Raw genomic sequence first — 23,276 nt, 5'->3', positions numbered from 1 at the left:
TGTGGACAAGTTCAATGCCCTCCTCTCACCTTTTGCTTTCCTATCAATGAACTGGTGTTCCTTTCCATTATCATGATTTTATTTATTAGGATATAGTGTAAACTGCCTTGTTTTTGACAAAGAAAGGTGGCATATTAAAGCAATATACAAAAACATAAGGGAAAGGGAAATGGGACTTATATACCGTCTTTCTGAGGTTTTTTGCAACTACATTCAAAGCGGTTTACACATATTCAGGTACTTATTTTGTACCTGGGGCAATGGAGGGTTAAGTGACTTGCCCAGAGTCACAAGGAGCTGCAGTGGGAATCGAACTCAGTTCTCCAGGATCAAAGTCCACTGCACTAACCACTAGGCTACTCCTCCTCCAAAGGTACAAGGCATTTTGCCCAGAGAATTGGGGCCTTTGAATAGCTCTCTGAGGGGTAAAAGAGCCGTGTTGTTATACAATGCACCCACTTTTATCTGGAGACACTAGAGGTGCTCCCGACGTTGAGAAGAGGAACTATACATGCAAGCGGATTTGACCATTCAGACCTACTTATGTTGAAGCCAATCAAAAAATGACCCACAGAGAAAGCAGGCAAAAATCTCTGTGGATAATTTTTTGCTGGGTAGTAACTGAAGGAAAACTACCTGTGCGACTTACTTTCTTCATTTGGCACAAAAACCTCTGGATAAAAACTGCCCCCAGTGTTTACAACATTGCAGTTTGATTACGTACTTCAAATTGATTTGCTTATAGCCAAGACCTCAAATTTCCATGCTATTGGAGAATGTGGGGAAAGGATAGTTTATAAAATACATTCATGCTTGTTCTCACCTGCTTCCCACTCCTATGCCACTTTCATTCTTTGTATAGTCTCTTTCCCCTCTCCCACCAGCACACCTGTAACTATCTCCTCCTCTAATCCTCCACCCCAAGTCAACCACTTTCTTCCTCCAAGTCATCATCTTCTCCCATTTTTCACCCCTCTTTCCGACCCCATGAGATCAGAGCATCAGAACTAACTGGGTGCTGTGCAGCTATGGGGCCGCCACAATCTTCAGAGTAGCAGTTATAGCCTCCAACACAGGTATTTAGGCCTGGTTTTAGGTGGCCTAAATGGCTGCGCCTAAATTTTAGTCGCCAAGAATGGCGCATGAGTGTATTCTATGAACTATGCGCAAGTTTAGACATAGTTTATAGAATCACGCTAACCACATGGTTTTATGGCACTGATTTTTAAGGCGCCATATGTAGAAATTCACCCTTAGTGCACAAAGAAGAATGTGTAAGTTTTACAACACTGTCAGTTGTACGTGTAACTTAACTTACAACTTACGCAAGCAACTTTGTGCACTAAGTGTAAAACCTAACCTTGACTCCACTTTAGTCTCCAACTACAGACAAATTTCTAACCTCCCTTTCCTCTCTAAAGTAGCTGAGCGTGTTTTCTTTTACCAACTTTCCCAACATATTGAATCTTCTCATCGCCTACAACCTGTTCAGTCAGGATTCTTTTCAGTCAGGATTCCATTGAGGCCATTCTACCAAAACCATTATGACAGCCCTTAAGAATGACCTTTATACCACCTTTGACCGCGGCCACTTCATCCTCTTGATTTCCTTTGACTTAGTGCCACCTTCGATCTTGTTAGTCACTCACTCCTTTTGGAAAGACTTGCCTCCTTGGGAATTATCGGGTCAGTACTTCCCTGGTTTTCCTCATTTCTTACTGGTCATACTTTCTCAGTGGCCATCCCTATCTCTAATTCCTCCCCATGCCCTCTGTGCTGTGGAGTACCCCAGGGCTCCCTCCTCTCTCCAGTTCTCTTCAACATTTTAACTCCCCTAGCAATGTTAGTTCAATCCACTACTATTAAGCTCTAGGTTTATGCCAACATCTTACTAGGTTTTCCCCAGAACCCATTCAATATTGATCTCTCCCCCCTTCAGTTGTTTAGATAAAACTGATCACTGATTAGCTTCTCACCGCTTAATCCTCAACCCCTCCAAATCTACACCAGTTGGTCGTCTTCTCCTACCTTGGTATGCTCCTTACAAGGTACTCCACTTCAACTGGAACAATCCCCACCATGCTGTTCCCCACCTCCTGGTGAGCCTGCGCAGACTGCGCCATAGCCTTCATCAGCCTGCATGTTTTGATGAAACACTTATCCCTGCTATCCTGCTTTTTTTCCTGCAGATATGGTCATGACCCCAAATGGGTATTCTGTGACACCATTTGGGGTCACGATCCACAGGATCATATTTGATCCAATTTTTATGAAAGATCACTAAAGACTATTGCTTCAACTGCTGATATTACTCCAATTAGAATATTATAATTCTTTGTATTTGTGAATTTCATCAAAATTATTTAACAGATCTCAGCTTCTACAAAACACCACCACCAAATTAATATTTGGAGCTTGGAGATATGAGTGGACTCCCTCTCTTCTACTTAGACATCATTGGTTACCAGTTCAAGCTCACATGTCTTCTAAAATAGCAAGTATAATTTTCAAAACATTACAAGGTTTATCCCAGATTATTTTTAAGGGGCTCTTTTAGAAAGCTGCATTAGGCGCTAATGCAGAAAATACTAAAGCATCCCATGTAATGTTTTGCATGTGAACACACTAACCATGTGGTAAATATTTTTTTTTTTTTTTAATTTTTAGGGGGAGGGGTGTCGGGGCAGAGAGTGGGTATTCCTGTGCTAACCAATTCGCGAATCTAAATTATCACACACATGGATCAAGTGGGAGCCCTTACTGCCTCTAAAAAATGCTACTGCAGTAATTTTTAAAACTGGCCATGCAGTAATGGCAAGCTTAGCACATGGCTATTAATGACATACATATACATTTTTATGGCTATAGTAAAAATAGCTTTAGCACGCAGGAATGGCCCACGTCAGGTATGCAAACGCCAAATTACTATTACAGATGTAAAAGAACTCTTCTTTATTAGCTGTTCTCAATTAGACTCTCTACTAGGGAACAGAATTGCTATGTGCTCAAATTCCCTTCAGTTAGAGGAATCAGATTCAAATGGGTGTCTGATTTTTCTTTTTCCTTCAATGCTGTTAAATTTTGGAATGGTCTTCCATTACAAATTAGACAGCTCTCATCTTATTTTACTTTTCCTCAAACTTTAAAAAACATTTTAAAGCATTATTTGAATTGTCATGGGGGTAATGAAGAGAATAGCACTGGGGTTCTTGTCCCCCTTGGGTAACCAGTTAAATCTGTTCCACAGTTCAGTCCACTTGAGGTTTCACTTCAATCCATCTTTTAGATTTTGCTTTCTGAGCATTATATTTGAGTACTAATAAACTTCTACAGAATTAACTTTATTCAAGCTCAAAACAACCACAAAATAATATGCAACCTTACATTTCAGGGCAAGACTTGGACATCTTTCTTCCGTCACCTTATCAGGCATTGGATAACTTCTCAAACAGTCCCAGCTTACACTTGCAGACTTCCTTGGCTTTTGGGGCATTTACATAAGTACATAAGCATCGCCATGCTGGGATAGACCAAGGGTCCATCGAGCCCAGCACCCTGTCACCGACAGCGGCCAAAAGAACAAGCAATTTGTCCCGCCCATCCTAGAAATACTGTATTCCCTCGTCCATTCAATAACATTCTATGGCTTTTTCCTCCAGGAAGCTGTCCAACCCTTTTTTGAAGTCTGCTAAGTTAACCGCCTTAACCACCTTTTCCGGCAGCAAATTCCAGAGTTTAACTATGCGTTGAGTGAAGAAAGATTTCCTCTGATTCGTTTTAAATTTACCACACTGCAGCTTCATCGCATGCCCCCTTGTCCTAGTATTTTTGGAAAGAGTAAACAGACGCTCCATATCGACCCGTTTCATTCCACTCATTATCTTATAGACCTCTATCATATCTCTCCTCAACCGCCTTTTCTCCAAGCTGAAGAGTCCCAGCCTCTTCAGCCTATCCTGATAGGGAAGCCGTCCCATCCCCTATCATCTTTGTTGCCCTTTTCTGCACAGTACTAAGAATTTCCAAAGTAAACTCCTCGATTAAACAAATCTTTAAACACCATCATTCCAGTGGGAAAACAATCTTCCATCCACTCGGGGATTTTCTGTTCAGGATTCCAGGCAGCAAATATAAACTTTCAGTTTCAATGCAGCACAAGTCTCACAAAGTTCCAGCAGTTTCCCCAAACCCCTTGCACACAGCTGAGTCAATTAGCTCTGGCTGTAAGGAAAACTTGGCAGTCACTACAGTTTGCTTTCTTCCGAATCTCTGATTTCAGACCTTCAGATAACAGAAAAACCTCATCATTGTAGCCTCCTAGTATCCAGGCTAAACAAACACCAGGTACCTTTTCCTTTTTCCTGTCCACATATGCCAACAGACATCCCGCTCCTGCAACCTTTCGGTTCTGAGCTCCTCTGGCGTTTGTCCCAGAGAGAAAAGGGAAGTCAGCTGACTGGAGAATGTCAGCTTCTTTCCAAGAACCCCGGGGCTAAGGGGTCCTCCCTTCCTCGCACTCAGGCTAGGCTTGGCCACATTCCTGGCTTCTCCATACTCTATACCTTATTCCTGATTTCACCATACTCCATTTTCAAGGACCTCCTTACCCTGGGAATGGGCAACCCGTACCTTATTCCTGGCCAGCATTTACTTTGGGGTCTTTATTGCCCTGGGTTGGGTAGCCTGTTTGCTCCAGCTGGCCAGCTCTGAGGGAACTCCTTACTCTCTCTTCTCTGCCTTTCTTACACAGTCATATACTGACTTGAAAGCCTGAGGGATAGTGCCTGCTCTTCGCCACTCCCCCTTTTCTCCAGTTTTCCTCCCTATAGGATTCTCTCTCTCAGGGCTTTGGAATCCTCTCCTTTCTGTGGGATACCAGTTCAGGTTTTCCCTGCCACCAAGGTTCTAGTCTCATTTTGCTTTTTTTTACTAGGGTACGTGTGTGGTGAGGGGGCACAATTAGTCTCACTCACCACAGAATGTATAATAGGAGTTATTATAGTCTTTCTTTCTTAACTCATTAATTTGTATTCTCCTGTTTGTTCTAGCCTTTTCTTAGTTGTAAATCACTTAGAACCTGGGAGTCAATGATTAACAAATGCACAGAACGCAACTCAATAGAACAGAATAGGGTGGGAACTGCTGGGTTACTGGGTCTCTCTGTAAAGTGTTGGGTACACCTGGGAGCACAAAAGCCAGGTGTGCTCTATGGGCACAGCACGAGCACTTGGGTGCTGAAATTGAGAATGTATATAAAACAGGATGTTACCATCCTGCCACTCAACTCCACCGAGGATCCAATAACTTCTCCTACCTCTTTCTCCAAGCTGGAGACCTCTAACCTGTTCAGGCTTTCTACAAAGGGGAACCATTCCATCCCTATTTTATGTCAGGTTAAGGAGAAAAACCAACAGCTAAAAAAATATGTTTTTTTTAAATCCCTCCTCGACAAAATGTAAAGGAGAGAGCTACACAGGGGATACTGCCAAAGCAGTATTCTAAGTCGGCTTCTCATTAACAAGACTGTAGATTAGACCAGAGGGCCCACACACTCTGTTCTCCTGTATTTGTTAACTAAGTTCTGCTTTAGATTTCCCCTCTGTAAATATTTGCAATGACATTTATCAAAAGAAACATTTCAGAATGGAAGTCCAGAAGTCAGTCAGGTAGAAAGCCAGCTGTTCCATCTGGAGGGGCAATATCCCAGTCTGCTCACAAAAATAGAGCCCTTACCCCAATCCCCTACAAATTCAGCCAGCTTTTTCTAGCAACCCTTCCTCAGGGCGCAGTTTTTTTTTTTTGTGGGGTTGCTGAAGATCACAAAATTCCATGTCAGCAGCTTCCAGCATCCCTCTGCAAAAACACAGGGAGTTCTGCTGCATCCAAATAACCCCTATTTCCCTTTTTATCTATTCATAATTTTATAGAAGTCTATCAACTATCTCCTCTCTCTCTCTGAGCTAAATAACCTATTTAGGGGCAATGCACAAAAGTCCCCAGAAAGAACCACTCGCTATTTCTACCTCGGTAGCGAGCAATTCTCAAAAGAAATCTCATGCAAATGAGCTGCTCACAAAGAGAGTAGCACGGCAGGGAGAAAGCCAATCGCTAAGCGTGGCTGCTCTGCGCATGTTCAGAAACTTGCTCCGGTAAGTTTTGTGCATCGGGACCTCAGTCTTTTTACACAGAGGAGCTGTTCTGCCCTACTTTTAGAAATATGGAGGAACAAAAAACAAAACAAAAAAAAAACTTACTCCCAAGCCCACTGTCCTCTCATTGACAGTGGCAAAGATAACAGGACAGGGCAGGGAGGGGTGCAGTGAGCGCATAAACAGCAGATATATAGTATGGAGCCACTTTTAGCATGTACATACCCTGTGGCTGCTAATTTTCACAGTGAAACAATGTGAGTGAATTTCTTTTAAAAACGGCTGAGGGAAGATATGATAGAGGTCTATAAAATAATGAGTGGAGTGGAGTGGAATGGGTAGATGTGGATAGCTTGTTTACTCTTTCCAAAAATACTGGAACTAGGGGGCATGCAATGAAGCTACAAAGTAATAAATTTAAAATGAACTGGAGAAAATTTTTCTTCACTTGATGTGTAATTAAACTCTGGAATTCGTTGCCAGAGAATGTAGTAAAAGCAGTTAGCATAGCAGGGTATAAAAAAAGGTTTGCATGGCTTCCTAAAGGAAAAGTCCATAGACCGTTATTAAAATGGATTTAGGGAAAATCCACTGCTTATTTTTAGGATGATCAGCATAAAATGTACTGTACTTTTTGGGGAGCTTGCCAGGTACTTGTGACCTGGATTGGCCACTGTTTGGAAACAGGACGCTGGCCTTGATGGACCTTCGGTCTGTCCCAGTATGGCAATACTTATGTACTTATGTAACGGTTAGTGCAGTGGGCTGAGAACCTGGGGAACTGGGTTTAATTTCCACTCTAGCTGTTTGTGAACCTGGGCAAGTCACTTAACCCTTCACTGCCCCAGGTACAAAGAGCCACTTTTACCAAGCTGCAGTAAAAAGGGCCCTACAGTAGTGTCGGCGTGTGGCAATGCTGTGGGCTGAAGCCCCTTTTACAGCAGCAGGTAAAAGGCATAAAATAAGGAAATGGCTGTGCATTAAGTGCACACTTGCCACACGGCCATTTCCGGGCAAAGCCCTTACCACCACCTATTTAGGAGACAGTAAGTAAGAGCTCTGGCGCTGCCCGATTAATGCCAGATAAGCCATTAGTGCAAAAAAAAAAATTATTTTCTATCATGCTGGAAATGACGTGCGCTGGGCAAAGCACTACCGCTGGCTCTCGCAGTAGGCCAGCAGTAGTGTCGGATTGGCGAGCGTCAACGTCTCAGTAGCTGTATCGCGGAGTTGTAAACGGACTCAAGATTGTGAGCCCACAAGGGACAGAGTCTGCACACAATATATATAAACTGCATTGGTTGCAGCACAGAAAGGCAGTATATCAAGACAAACAAAATATGCACAGCATACCTCCCCCCAAAAAGAGCCTGAAAAATCAAGCAAAAAAGCTAAATGAACAAACATTCAAGCCTCTGCACAACCCTATGTCACAGTTTTCTGGGTTGCTTCATCAAACAGTGCATACAAATTACTTTGGAGAGAAAGGGCTCTTCAACTGGCCCAACCAAGGTTCACTATTTAGAAAAGAATAATGGAGTAACCTTTCGGTTCTATTTTTTCATCACAAACTGATTTAGCTCTGGCATGTATGCGCTTCCAGATCTGGATTTTCTTTTATTGAGAATTGAAAACTGTAAATCAATGGAAGTAGTGTTTTCTTAAAACACAAACAGGCTCATTTTCGAAAGAGGAGGACACCCATCTTTCCACACAAATCGGAAGATGGGCGTCCTTCTCACAGGGTTGCCCAAATTGGCATAATCAAAAGCCGATTTTGGGCATCCCCAACTGCTTTCCGTCGCGGGGACGACCAAAGTTCACGGGGGCATGTCGCAGGCATAGCGAAGGAGGGACTTGGGCATACCTAACACATGGGCGTCCTCGACCCATAATGGAAAAAAAAAAAGGGCGTCTCTGACGCGCACTTGGACGACTTTACCTGGTCCTGTTTTTCTTATGACCAAGCCATAAAAAAGGTGCCCGAACTGACCAGATAACCACCGGAGAGTCGGGGATGACTGCCCCTTACTCCCCCAGTGGTCACTAACCCCTCCCACCCTCAAATAACATCTTAAAAAATATTTTGTGCCAGCCTCAAATGTCATACTCAGGTCCATCACAGCAGTATGCAGATCCCTGGAGCAGTTTTAGTAGGTGCAGTGCACTTCAGGCAGGCGGACCCAGGCCCACCCCCCTCCCCCCACGTGTTACATTTGTGGTGGTAAATGTCAGTCCTCCAAAACCCACCAGAAACCCACTGTACGCACATCTAGGTGCCCCCCTTCACCCGTAAGGGCTAATGTAGTGGTGTACAGTAGTGGGTAGTGAGGCTCAGCACACAAGGTAAGGGAGCTATGTACCTGGAAGCAATTTATGAAGTCCACTGCAGTGCCCCCTACAGAACGCTATTCAGTCGACCGTCGATACAACGGACTCTAATTTAACAGATTTTGGAAACAACGGACCAAAAATTTACAACATTTTAATATTTATTTTACATTTACTTTTATGTTTAATCATGTACACATGGAGGGGCATAATTGAAAAAAACGTCTATCTCCATGGGCGTTTATCTCTGAGAACGGGTCCGTGAAGGGGCGGACCGAACCGTATTTTCGAAAAAAATAAATAGACGTCCATGTTTTATTCGACAATATGTGAGCTGAGCGTTTTTGTTTTTCAGTGATAATGGAAAATGAAAGCGCCCAGCTCAAAAACGAATAAATCCAAGGCATTTGTTCGTGGGAGGGGCCAGGATTCGTAGTGCACATGCCAGGACACCAACCGGGCACCCTAGGGGGCACTTTTACAAAAAAAAAAAAAAAAAAGGTAAAAGAGCTCCCAGGTGCATAGCACCTTTCCCTTGGGTGTTGAGCCCCCCAAATCCCCCTCAAAACCCACCACCCACAAGTCTACACCATTACTATAGCCCTAAGGGGTGAAGGGGGGCACCTACATGTGGGTACAGTGGGTTTTGGGGGCGGTGTGGAGGGCTCCCATTTACCAGCACAAGTGTAACAGGTGGGGGGGGGGGGGGGGATGAGCCTGGGTCTACCTGCCTGACGTCCACTGCACCCCCTAATAACTGCTCCAGTGACCTGCATACTGCTGCCTGGGAGGTGGGTATGACATTTGAGGGTGAACATAAAAAGTTGTGAAACGGCATATTTTTGTGGTGGGAGGGGGGTTTGTGACCACTGGGGGAGTCAGGGGAGGTCATCCCCGACTCCCTCCAGTGGTCATCTGGTCATTTAGGGCACTTTTTGGGGCCCTATTCGTGGAAAAACAGGGTCCAGGAAAAGTGCCCTAAATTCTCGCTAAAAACGCATATTTTTTTTCCATTATCGGCGAAAGGCGCCCATCTCTGATCGGCCGATAACCACGCCCCAGTTCCGCCTTCACCACGCCTTTGACACGCCCCCATCAACTTTGTCCGCATCAGAGTGCAGTTGAAAACGTCCAAATTCGGCTTTCAATTATACCACTTTATTCGTTTTTGTGAGATAAACGTCTATCTCCCGATTTGGGTCGCAATATAGGCATTTTTCTTTTTCAATTATAAGCTGGATAGTAATGTCATTACTTACATACTAATTTATTGGTATTTCATGACTTTTGCATTTATTAATTTAGATGTCCTCCAGAAAGTACGGACAATTGGCAATTACAGACACCAGATCTCCCCTATTGGTCCACTGAATTGAGAGTCGAATATATTTAAATTTTTTATGTTGGAGGGAGAATAGTACACTCATGCAAGGCATAAATGAAGACATTTGCTGACAAGAGGAGTGCTACCTGTGGGCTGCAGTAGAACATTGGCACAGGCCCAGTACCCAAGCCGTGGCCTGCTGACAAATGTAGTCAGGGAGGGGACTGTGCTCTCCAGGGATGGATTTAGTTGAAATTTGGTAGACTGGAATCTCATTAAGACTCTCACCTTCCAAATAATAGTCCAAACCCATTCACACTGAGGATCTCTGATGCATGCAGACAGATGTATAGTGTGTGTAAACAAATATATCTAAAGTTCAAGAATACATCCTTCTCTCCCCCCTCTTCCTCCACCAGTTTGCAGAGGACTTACGTGATGACAACAGGCGCCACCTTGTTGGTGATGATGGACTTGGCCTTGCTGTTGTGGATGTTCACCATAGGGAAGGAGTGGAGGCTGAACGAGTGCCGCTCGTCCACGCTGCTGTTGGCGCTGCTGCTGCCACTTCCTAGCGCACTGTCGCAAGCAGGCGCTGCCGGCACGGTCTGCTGAGCTGCACTGGCAGTTGTGCCCATGCTCCACAGGCGGCTTCACCACACAGTCAAGAGAAGGGGGAACAAAACAGAAGGAAGAGGAAACATTAAGTGAAGCATGTACCACAAAGAGAAACTTTACAGCAGCAGAACAAGATCAGATTTTACCCTGGACAGTTTTTCTATTCCAGGCTTGTCCAGGTTCTGTCTTCGAGAGGTGCAAACCAGCCAGATGTTCAGGATTCCTTAATGAATGTGCATGAGAAAGATCTGCACACTGCGGAGGTAGTTATCATGCAAATCTCTCACATGCTTTTTCACTAGGATAATCTGGCCAGTTTGCAGCCCTCGAGGACCGAATATGGACAAGCCTGTTCTGTTCCTTCCTCTGAGATCTCATGCTCATGCCTCATTTCAGCCGCCATTTCGAATGGCTGGTGGGCGGAACCGCTGAGACAGAGAGCTGAAATTTTGGCAGTGAGTAAGAGTAATTGCGCTGTGACACAACTCTCGCTAAGGCTAGATGGGAATCTACACGGAGATCGGCTTTTTTCTACCTGTCCCCTTTTCTTTGGAACGGCCTTCCAAAAGAGATCAGACTAGAGAATTCTTATATCCATTTTCAGAACTCTTGAAAACCTTTTTCGTTATAAATTATGTAGAACAGAACTTAGAATAAGAGATAAGGTCAAATAAAAGGGTAGCCTCACTGTATATTAAATATAATCCATTTGGTTTGTACTATGTAGTTAATTCTGATTTGCTGTGCTTTCCTGTCATGAATGGAGTTCCTTGTCTGTCTATTTGTATATACAAATTGTATTTTTAATATATGTAAACCGTTCTGGTTTGCAGTTGCAATAAGATACAGTATATAAATTGATATAAATAAAAATAAAATAAAGCAATATTGAATGAAGGTTCACTTGGAGCCTTTTATTGCAGAATGTGTGGCACTTTAAGCACAGATAAGTGCTTTTCCTTTGATTTAAGAATGGGTTCCATGCTTTAAGAAAAATTCTGTAGAAGCACAGTGAATATGCGTGAAAATGGCAAAATTGAATAATTTAAACAGTGGACAATTTCAGAAGAAGCAAATATCGGGAGTTCTTTTTTTTTTTTTTTTACCTATGATTGATGATAACTGAGTATCTGATAACCGAGTATCTGAAACAGCAGTGATAAAGTTGAGCAGTCTCAGTCTCTGAAGTCTTTTCCCTCCCATTTTGTTCTGAATGTTCTATTTTTACAGAGTTAAGTATAAATTCCACTATTCCTTTTTGTTTGTGGGTTTTTCACATTTGATTATAGTGGATTGGGTCCCATTTTTCTGGTTATAAAAAGTACACTTTATGGGAATAAATATGTGCATGTTTTATTATAGTTACACTCATTTTTAAGTAAAGCTCGTCCTTCTCAATTCACTGTTCAAGCTAGTTATGCTTTCCATACATTGGCCTGATGCTGCCTGAGAGGCAGGAGTGCGGGGGCGGGGAGGTTTCTGATGATGGAACAGCACAAAAGCAGCATCTTTATTACAATTCATCACACAGGAGAGTCATTAAGTAACAAGAGCATTCGGCACCTATTATCTCCTCTGGAATAAAATACAATTTAGAACAAAAACAGAGGGCATTCAGTACTCCCAGAATCCCCCTACAGCTCTGGCTAGTATTACTGCTGGAAAGGCAACTTTGCAGTGCTCTGCAAGTTGTCTATCCATGCAGGGTTTCTCTACCCAGTCCTCTGGGAACCCTAACCAAGTCTGGTGTTACAGATATCCGCAGAGAATAAGCATGAAATATATTTGATTGCACTGTCGCCATTGTATGCAAATATATCTCACGCATAGTCACTGTGGATACCCTAAAAACCAGACAGGCTTGGGGGTTCCCTGAGGACTGGGCTGAGAAACCCTGATCCATGCATTAGTGGTGCTCAAGCTTAGTACATCAGTTGTTCTCAAACCTGTCCTTTGGGCCCACCAGCCAGTCAGATTTTCAGGATATCCCTAATGAATATGAACAAGACCGACTTGCAAGGTACTACCTCCATTATAAACAAGTCTCTCTCATGCATATTCATTCTACTGTTCCCCAAAATGAGTTCCCCTTATTTCACTCTAGTTACAAATCTAAATTATTTCCCCCCCCCCCCCATTAAGTTTTTTTTACTATAAATTCTTTATTAGTATCAAAATCTGTATGTAAAACCAACTACTGAATATTATCAGGTCCTTCTAATCCTCTACGTCTTCCTCATACCTTCCTTCCATCCATACATACTAAATCATAACCTTCCTCATTCATACTATTACCTACCACATCACTTTTTCCCTTAAGGAGATATGAAGCTAATATTTCAATATAACATTTCTTATCACTGCACAAATACGTGATGTTTGTTATTACAAACTGATATTCTATATATTGAGTCCAAATGTTATAAGAAATCCTGATATTTTGTTGAATAGCAATAATTTAGATAACTTTGGGGAGATGGTGAGGAGAGGTGAAAGAGGAGAACAGAGGGGCAAGCTGGGTAGAAAAATAAGTGTGATGAGCAAAAAATAAACTCTTAGCAAAGATCTAACATTTGATCCAGGTCTGCTGAACGCCAAACCTCTGACTGCTTCAACACCACTGTTCCTTCAGACAACCTAACGCCAGCTCCGAGCTGGCATAGGATTTCCCGCAGTAAGGGCACTCTAGTTCACAGAATGTTCTCTGAGGATGGGGGGGGGGGGGGGGGGAGAGAGAGAGAGAAGAGACAATGACCTCATCTGAATCTCCTTAGCATGCGATTAGTGGCAATCGTTCCCAGGCTCCTTGATTCCCATGGTAAGGTAAGGGCCTCTGATCCCTGCGTGCTGGCAAATGCAGGTGCTAGTCCGGCGCTAATGGCATCAAGCACCCGTGTTTATTTCCGTGCATCGGGGCCTAAATTCAATAGCTCGGGTTTTGTATGGATTGTCAAGGTTTGATCATACATCACTTTTGCGGTTACATTGGTTACCTGTGGAGTACAGAATCTGTTATAAAATTTTATTGCTTATGTTTAAAGTGATAAATAATATTTCACCGTCTCAGTTAGTTTGCAAATACATCAGCCCTCAGGACTGTTGCGTTCTTCTACAGCATATCTATTTGATGTTCCACCATTTCAACTGATTAGGTTTAAGGAATATTGAGCAATGATTTTTTATTTAGCAGGACCATAGGTGGAGTGACCTACCACTTCAGGTTTGCACTATGAGATCGATGTCAGGCTTTACAAAGAAATCTACTCTTAAAACAAGCATTTGGTGCTGAACTTATTGTGGTTAAGATATGAGGTTTAGATATGGAACCTGTTGGATGCTATGATTGCTATGATTAGCAGTTATGTTAATCTGTCTTAATTTTTTTTTTTTTTTTGAGATGTTTGATTGTCTTCTGTATTTTATTATTTTGGTTTACTTTTTGAATTGTGTATGTTAATTTTGTAATCAACTTAGAATTTATGTGGAATATAAGCTTTACCATAAACAAGACAATAAACTTAACTGACCCTATTCTATAAATTGAGTACACAACTTTATATTAGCAAGTAACTGCTTAGAGCAGTTTAGCAAACATGACCCTAAGTCAAGACTTGTCCAACCTTTATTTTTCTTAATGGGGGGCTACATTTTATATTATGTAACTTTCAGAGGACCAAGACACATGTGTACGTGCACGCTCACACTTCTCTCCCTCATGTACCCTCCAGTCTTCAACCCAATTTCTCTCTCTCATGCCCCCCACCACCACCACCACCCCCGCCTTCACTCAGTTTTTTTTCCCTCACCTGGCTTCAGCAAAAGAAGAAACAGCAGGATTCCCGCTTCCCTGCCGTGACTCAGCTCCCTGCAAGTTTGAGCCACACAGTGCTGGAAGTTTGGGTTGTCTTGCAGTTTGAAATCTTGCAAGACCATCCCCAATTTCTGGCACCCTTCAACTCAAGCTTTCAGACAGCCGAGTCACGGTGAGGAAGATTCTGAGAACTGCCAAGCTTCTGAAGGTCAAGAAGAATCACTTCGCCAAAGAGTCGGTTGGGCCGCTGGACAAAAATGGTGTTAAAGGGGCGATCAAGGAGGACAAAGCCGTAGCGGAGAAATTAAATGAATTCTTTGCTTCGGTCTTCACCGAGGAGGATTTGGGGGGGACACCGGTGCCGGAAAGAATATTTGAAGCGGGGGAGTCGGAGAAACTAAACAAATTCTCTGTAACCTTGGAGGATGTAATGGGTCAGTTCAGCAAGCTGAAGAGTAGTAAATCACCGGGACCTGATGGTATTCATCCCAGAGTATTAATAGAACTAAAAAATGAACTTGCGGAGCTACTGTTAGAAATATGCAATCTGTCCCTAAAATCGAGTGTAGTACCGGAAGACTGGAGGGTAGCCAATGTTACTCCGATTTTTAAAAAGGGTTCCAGAGGAGATCCGGGAAATTATAGACCGGTGAGTCTGACGTCGGTGCCGGGCAAGATGGTGGAGGCTATTATTAAGAATAAAATTGCAGAGCATATACAAAAACATGGACTGATGAGACAAAGTCAGCACGGATTTAGTGAAGGGAAGTCTTGCCTCACCAATCTAATGCATTTTTTTGAGGGGGTAAGCAAACATGTGGACAATGGGTAGCCGGTTGATATTGTATATCTGGATTTTCAGAAGGTGTTTGACAAAGTGCCGCACGAAAGACTCCTGAAGAAATTGCAGAGTCATGGAATCGGAGGTAGGGTATTATTATGGATTAAGAACTGGTTGAAAGATAGGAAGCAGAGAGTAGGATTGCGTGGCCAGTATTCTCAGTGGAGGAGGGTAGTTAGTGGGGTCCCGCAGGGGTCTGTGCTGGGTCCGTTGCTTTTTAATGTATTTATAAATGACCTAGAGATGGGAATAACTAGTGAGGTAATTAAATTCGCCGATGACACAAAATTATTCAGGGTCGTCAAGTCGCAGGAGGAATGTGAACGATTACAGGAGGACCTTGCGAGACTGGGAGAATGGGCGTGCAAGTGGCAGATGAAGTTCAATGTTGACAAGTGCAAAGTGATGCATGTGGGTAAGAGGAACCCGAATTATAGCTACGTCTTGCAAGGTTCCGCGTTAGGAGTTACGGATCAAGAAAGGGATCTGGGTGTCGTCGTCGATGATACGCTGAAACCTTCTGCTCAGTGTGCTGCTGCGGCTAGGAAAGCGAATAGAATGTTGGGTGTTATTAGGAAGGGTATGGAGTCCAGGTGTGCGGATGTTATAATGCCGTTGTATCGCTCCATGGTGCGACCGCACCTGGAGTATTGTGTTCAGTACTGGTCTCCGTATCTCAAAAAAGATATAGTAGAATTGGAAAAGGTACAGCGAAGGGCGACGAAAATGATAGTGGGGATGGGACGACTTTCCTATGAAGAGAGGCTGAGAAGGCTAGGGCTTTTCAGCTTGGAGAAGAGACGGCTGAGGGGAGATATGATAGAAGTGTATAAAATAATGAGTGGAATGGATCGGGTGGATGTGAAGCGACTGTTCACGCTATCCAAAAATACTAGGACTAGAGGGCATGAGTTGAAGCTACAGTGTGGTAAATTTAAAACGAATCGGAGAAAATTTTTCTTCACCCAACGTGTAATTAGACTCTGGAATTCGTTGCCGGAGAACGTGGTACGGGCGGTTAGCTTGACGGAGTTTAAAAAGGGGTTAGATAGATTCCTAAAGGACAAGTCCATAGACCGCTATTAAATGGACTTGGAAAAATTCCACATTTTTAGGTATAACTTGTCTGGAATGTTTTTACGTTTGGGGAGCGTGCCAGGTGCCCTTGACCTGGATTGGCCACTGTCGGTAACAGGATGCTGGGCTAGATGGACCTTTGGTCTTTCCCAGTATGGCACTACTTATGTACTTATGGCCCACAGCCCCTAGGATGGCCAAGCCTGCCCTAGGCAAATGAGTCAATACCCAATTTAATACTAAAAAAACAAATGAATCCTGAGAAACATTTCATGGATAAACTGAAGGGGAAATGATTCACTTATACTTTTTGGTAAATGACATATTTTGCTCATTCATAGGGCCTTTTATTAAGCCGCATTAGCATTTTTGGCACACGCTAAACGCTAGAGACGCCCATATATTCCTATGGACGTCTCTATCGTTTAGCGCGTACTAATCATTAATGCGTGCTAAAAATGCTACCGTGGCTTAGTAAGACACCCTCAGTTATTTTTCCACTTCTTATTATAAATAAATTTCCTTGCACCTTATCTGCAACAATGCTGAAATTCTCACTCCGTTAATATGGTTGCCATGATATATTTTTTTGCACCTTATCTGTTATCTATATTCTGATTTTCTTATTCCATCAATGTGATTGTTGTTGTTGTATTATATTGTAAGCCACATTGAGCCTGCAAATAGGTGGGAAAATGCGGGATATAAATGCAGCAAATAAATAAAATAGTGGGAGTCTGAAAGCAGATCAAGAAGGGTGTAATTTTATAAAGCATTCTCTGCGTGTAAACCAGGTTAGGGCTAGATTCTATATACGGCACCTGAAAAATCATTGTGGTAAAAAAAATATGCCTAGGCGTATTCTCTAAAGTACACCTAAATGATATAGAATAGCCTTAAATTTCCACATGGTATATAGAATACACCGAGTGCTTCTCCAAGCAACCAAATTTGGTCATGTCTCTTTAGGCCATTTTTTACTTGGCGTAAATCCCAACGCCTATATAGGTGCAGAGCAGATGTATTCTATAATAATGCACATAGATTTTAGGATTGCCCATTCCACACCCATAACCATGCGTCTTGGAATTTACGCACACCACGTTACAGAATATCATTAGCGAGCGTGCACGTAAATCAGAATACCAACTAGTGCTATAATTGCTTGTTAACATCCAACTGACATCAATGATTAGCTAACCAATTAAGTTATGCTCATTGTTATAGAATACGCTTAGATTTGCATATGGAAATTAAAGCGCAATACATAGAATTTGGGGGTTAGTGCTGAATTTTTCCAGCACCTAAATTTCGGCGCCATTTACTGAATACGTTTGTCTTTTCAATACATATGACAATAATATAAGGACCCACTTATCCAAGGGTACAATTTTTGCACTGTGGAGGTAAATAACCCAAAACAAATACACAAAAATAATAATTGTGAATTCGAGGCACTGGAAGATATGAAGCTAACAGGAGCAGACTTATCTGTATTTTCAGCTTAGTCGCTAATACACAAAGTTTCCAACGTCCTACAGGAGCTCCACGGGGCAAAAATTGTACCCTTGGATAAATGAGTCCATATATTATTGTCATATTTATTTCTGTGTAATTGGGTTGATTTCACGTCACTTTAATGTAATGTTATTTTACACATATTTAGAGTCCTATTAGAGCAGCAAGTAGGTCCATTGAGTAGCCTAGTGTTCACTGCAGTTCACTGTAGAGAAGGGAACCCAGGCCCATATCCCACTCTGTTACACTTGTGGTTGAAAGTGTGAGCCCTCCAAAACCTACTGTACCCACATATAGGCAAAACCTGCGGAAATAAGGGCTATTGCAGTGATGTATAGTTAGGTACAGTAGGTTTTGGGTTTGTTTTGGAGGGCTCCCCATACAATATAAGGGGGTAACAGGTGAGATGTGTACCTGGGACATTTTATGTGAAGTCCACTGCAGTGCTCCCTAGGGTACCCCGCTGCTCTGCTGTGATGTCTGTAGGGCTAGTAAACTAAGAATGCTGGCCCCTCATACATTCCAACAGCTTTTTTTTCTTTTTTTGCGTTTCTCCTTTCAACTTCTTTTTTTCCCCAAAAAATGGTCACAAAGAAAAAAAACGTACTGAGCACAAAGCATCTAGGAAATGGGCATTTAAAAAAAAAAAAAAAAAGTTAGACATTTTCTGGTTTGAAAACAGCTTTATTTGTCACTTCATTTTTGGACGTTTTCAGTAAAATGTGCATAATCGGATTTACACGTCATACCGAAAATGCCCCTTTTAATATCCCAAGTATTACAAAGTCAGTGTACCCACCCAACAGCATATCTCCATAGTAATCACTCACAACAGAATAAACTCGCAGATAAAAGCTACTACATACATACATACATACATAGTAGGTGATGGCAGATAAAGACCTGAATGGTCCATCCAGTCTGCCCAACAGTTACATTCATTCTCAACTGAAGACTAAATCAACAATGATCGAGAAATTATATACTTGATCATGGTCTTTCTTTGTTGTTTCTGGGACACAGACCGTAGAAATCCACCTGGCTCTGTCATTATGGTCCACCTACTGGAGGTGCTGTCAAAGCCCACTCCAGCCTATCCGACTATTAGACTTCAATTAACTCTCCACATCTGTTTAACAGTATCACATAGTGACTATATCATGCTTTCTCATGTCTAATATTCCCCCTTACTCAACCACTAATAAAATATTTCAAGCCAGGACAATGAAAACAACTTCTGTGATGTCCACTTCCTTTGCACATTTCCAGGAAGAACACAAACGCTGCCGTTGTTCTGCATAGAGGTTGCATGAATGAGAGAGCAGAACGTAGTGTGCCTACAAAGGGTTTCCTGGCTGCTGACAATGAACGAGTGCCTGGTTGAAACCTGCCTCACAGAGTCGAGTGCTACCACTCGCCCCTCATCACAAAGCGGAGACTGCAGAGCACAGCTATTCCAAGCACCAAAATTACAAAAATATTTAGCACTTTGTTCATTTTTCTGGCACCACCAACACCTCCTCACTGCGGCCATACTCATAGAGGGTCTGGGGTTTTTCTTTTTCACGGAATTGGTGTATAACTTTTGTAATAAATACACCCTTGGTTTTGGAAAATTTCCAACTTTTGATCAGATCCATGTTGAGCGAGTCTGGCTGACCACAATATCCTGTCTCAGAGGAAGTGGTTCCTATAAGGGGAGATGTGTAGAGTTGTCGTGTGCTTCAAGATTATAGCAGTCATGATATGGGGATACTGTGAACACAGGGTAACATCTCTCCACTCTTATAGAAACAGAGAAAATGATGGTAGATATGAACCATTCAGCCTACCCATACCAACTATTAAACTCTATAATCTTCTTCTCCCTCAGCTTTCCCAAATTCAGATACAGTCTCTCTCTTCACCACCTCCACTGGGAGGTTATTCCACACATCCACCACCCTTTTCTTATAAAAGGGTGGCGGATGCATGGCCAACGTAATGCCAATTTTTTAAAAGGGTTCCAGGGGTGATCTGGGAAATTACAGACCAAAAAGCCTAACTTCAGTGCTGGGCAAAATAACTATTCTAAAGAATAAAATTATGGAACACATAACATGATTTCATAGGACAGAGTCTTGCCTCCCCAATTTGCTTCATTTCTTTGAAGGCATAAACAAACATGTGGATAAAGGTGAGCAAGTTTATGTATTTTCAGAAAGCTTTTGACAAAGTTCCTCATGAGAGGCTCTTGGTAAAATTAAAAAGTAATGATAGCGGAGGCAATGTTCTGTTGTGGATTAGGAATTGGTTACTGGACAGAAACCAGAGGGTAGGATTAAATGGCCATTCTTCTTAATAGAGGAGAGTGAATAGTGGAGTGTCGCACTGGGTTCCGTACTGGAATCTGTTTTATTTAACATATTTATAAATGATCTGGAAATCAGAACGAGTGAGGTGATTAAGTTTGCAGATGACACACAACTATTCAAAGTTGTCAAAACACATGCAGATTGTGAAAAATTGCAGGAAGACCTTAGGAAACTGGAAGACTGGGCATCCAAGACAAATGCTGAGATCTAATGCCTAGTATGCAGTGGTGGCCAAAAAAGCAAACAGGATGCTAGGAATTATTAGGAAAGGGATGCAAAATAAGACCAAGAATATTATAATGCCTCTATATCGCTTCATGATGCAACCTCACCTTGAGTATTGCATTCAATTCCGGTTGCCATATCTCAAAAAGGATATAGCGGAATTAGAAAGTGTCAAAGAAAAGCAACCAAAATGATAAAGGGGATGGAACGCCTCCTATATGAGGAAAGGCTAAAGAGGTTAGGGCTCTTCAGCTTGGAAACAAGATGACTGAAGAGGGATATGATTGAGGTCTATAAAATCCTGAGCAGTGTGGAATGGTTAAGAGTGAATCGATTTTTCACTCTTTCAAAAAGTACAAAGACCAGAGGTCACTCAATGAGACAAATGGGAATGGATTTTTTTACTTGTTCCAAAAGTACAAAGACTAGGGAACACTCAAGTTAAATGGAAATACTACAAATAGGAGGAAATATTTTTTCACAAGAATAGTTAAGCTCTGGAACTCATTGCTGGAGGATGTGGTAACAGCGGTTAGCATATCTGGGTATAAAAAAAGGTTGGGACAAGTTCCTACAGGAAAAGTCCATAGTTCATTATTGAGATGGATATAGGGGAAGCCACTGCTTGCCCTAGGACTGGTAGCATGGAATGTTGCTACTATTTGGGTTTCTGCCAGTTACTTGTGACCTGGATTGGCACTTTTGGAAGCAGAATACTGGGCTAGATGGACCATTGGTCTGACCCAGTGTGTTCTTACTCTTGAGTCTATTCCCTTTTATCTTAACCCAATGACGCCTCATTCCCAAGCTTCCTTTCAATTGAAAGACACCTGCCTCCTGTACATTTATTCCACAGAGGTAATTAACCATCTCTAAACGCCTCGCTCTCACTTTTCCACCATACTAGATCTTTAAGTCTGTCCCCATACACTTTATGACAAAGATCACTAACCATTTTATCAGTTGTCCTCTGGATTGACCTCATCCTTTTTGTATCTTTTTGAAGGTGTTAGACATCCATCAAAATCCATGAACTCACTACACTGTAGAAAGACATTTCCTTTCATTTTGAGCCTGCCGCTAGGCAGAAGAACTAGGCGGAACCTGATAAAACTATTGTAAAACACAAAGGGGTCAAATTCTGCTCGGTGTTTCCAACAGTGGCCAATCCAGGTCACAAATACCTGGCAAGATCCCCAAAAAAGTACAAAACATTTTATGCTGCTTATCCCAGAAATAGTGGATTTTCCCCAAGTCCAATTTAATAATGGTCTATGGACTTTTCCTTTAGGAAGCTGTCAAAACCTTTTTTAAACTCTGATAAGCTAACCGCCTTTATCACATTTTCTGGCAACGAATTCCAGAGTTGAATTGTAACCCAAAAAGTCCTTTACTAGGCGATAAAGAGCACGTGGTCCGTTTACTAAGCTTTCCAACCCCATCCCTTAAAGATCCTCTGTGCTAGTCCCATGCTTTCTTGAATTTAGATACAGTCCTCATATCTCCACGGGGAGGTCATTCACGCTTGTGTCTGTGAGTTCCATAGACTACGTCTGCCAGACGGTAAAAACTGTCATAGCACTGACTATCCAGTGGCCTCCAGATAGGCCCACACGGTGTTGAGATTCTCCAGCACTCTTGCAAAAGTGCAGGAGGTTGTTGAATTTCGTCAGCATATACCTCGCTGCTCATTTCATCATCTGTTTAATCATCAGCCATTGCCTGCGTGTAGGCGTATATCTGGACATCAGTGCTGTCGTCAGCTGTTTGTAGATCATAATCAACAGCTACGTAGTGATGAAACTCTTCAGTAACACAGGCTGGGATGTCAATAGCCTGTTCATCTGATGCGTTTGCAACAGCTGCATCTGTTTCATCCCTCTCCACATCCCTAACAAAGCTTGCCTGCTTGTAGCAGTTCACAATGGTTGCCTGTGTAACATGATTCCAGATTTCTTTCTGCATATGTAGGGAATCCAACAGTGATAGATTACGAGCCAGTTCAACAGCACGTTTATCCTTGCCAGTCTGGTCATCCTTAACGCTCATCAGAGGACGTAGCACAAGAGCCTGATAATGTTGTTTGAAATTGGCTATTATGCCCTGATCCATAGGTTGGATCAGAGAGGTAGTGTCTGATGGCTGAAAGACCACCTTGACGTTAGACAGCCTGACATCATCACTGTGTGCAGCACAATTATCACAAAGAACAAAATCTGACGCTTTTGTGCCCGCATTCTAGTGTCTAACTTCTTTAGCCACTGCTTCCAAATTTCCCCAGTCATCCATGAATTTGCGTTAGCCTCGTATGACTCAGGAAGTCGCTTAACATTCTTGAAGCAACGGGGCTGTTTGCTCTTTCCAATGATGAGTGGTTCCAACTTCTTACTCCCATCCATATTGCAGCAAAGGAAGATCGTCAGTCGGTCCTTCAACGTTTTACTTCCTGTAGTTTTGGTTTGTTTGAATGCAAGTGTTCCATCAGGAATCGCTCGCCAGTAGAGACCGTTTTTGTCAGCACTGAAAATGTCACGAGGTGCAAACTCATTCAAGATGGTAGGAAGAACTGAAACAACCCAATTTTCAGCACCAAAGTCATCAGCGTCTTGTTTCTCACCATGCTGTTCCTTTCCTTCCATCTTTCCAACCATCCAACAGTGGCTTTGAATTCAGTTAGTCCAAGACTTTCAGCTAGCTGATTAGTTTTCTCCATAAGCAGTGGACCACTGACAGGAAGCTGTCTGCTCCTGACTTGAGAAAACCACTGACGAAGAGCATCTTCTACCTCCTCAGCTTTTCCCACCCGTTTTCGTTTCCGGTGTGGATTTTTATTGTTTTGCCAGTCTTCCAGAAGCTGGACTTTCTGCTTCAAGATACGTGAAATTTGACTGGGATTGACACCATATTCTTTAGCAATAGATGCTTGACTGTTTGTTTTCTAATTTAAGAACTTCTATTCGTTCAGCCAGTGTTAAAGTCTTACAGTTGCACGACGACGACGACTCCAGTGTACACTCTAACAACATTC

General features: G+C 42.5%; 1 protein-coding gene across 5 annotated transcripts in view; it reads right to left on the bottom strand.

Moving 5' to 3' along the window:
• Positions 1 to 23,276, bottom strand: part of PALD1 (phosphatase domain containing paladin 1) — a 514,740-nt gene that overhangs the window by 242,709 nt on the left and 248,755 nt on the right. For all 5 annotated transcript variants that reach the window (XM_030203509.1, XM_030203510.1, XM_030203512.1 and 2 more), the window contains exon 2: positions 10,240 to 10,455. In XM_030203509.1, the coding sequence (XP_030059369.1) occupies positions 10,240 to 10,455 (216 nt within the window). The remainder of the gene's footprint in view (positions 1 to 10,239; positions 10,456 to 23,276) is intronic.

Source organism: Microcaecilia unicolor, chromosome 5 (assembly GCF_901765095.1).
Source record: "Microcaecilia unicolor chromosome 5, aMicUni1.1, whole genome shotgun sequence".
NCBI classification, from domain to species: Eukaryota; Metazoa; Chordata; class Amphibia; order Gymnophiona; family Siphonopidae; genus Microcaecilia; species Microcaecilia unicolor.
Note: the sequence above shows the minus strand (reverse complement) of the source record. Positions and strands in the feature narration are given on the sequence as shown.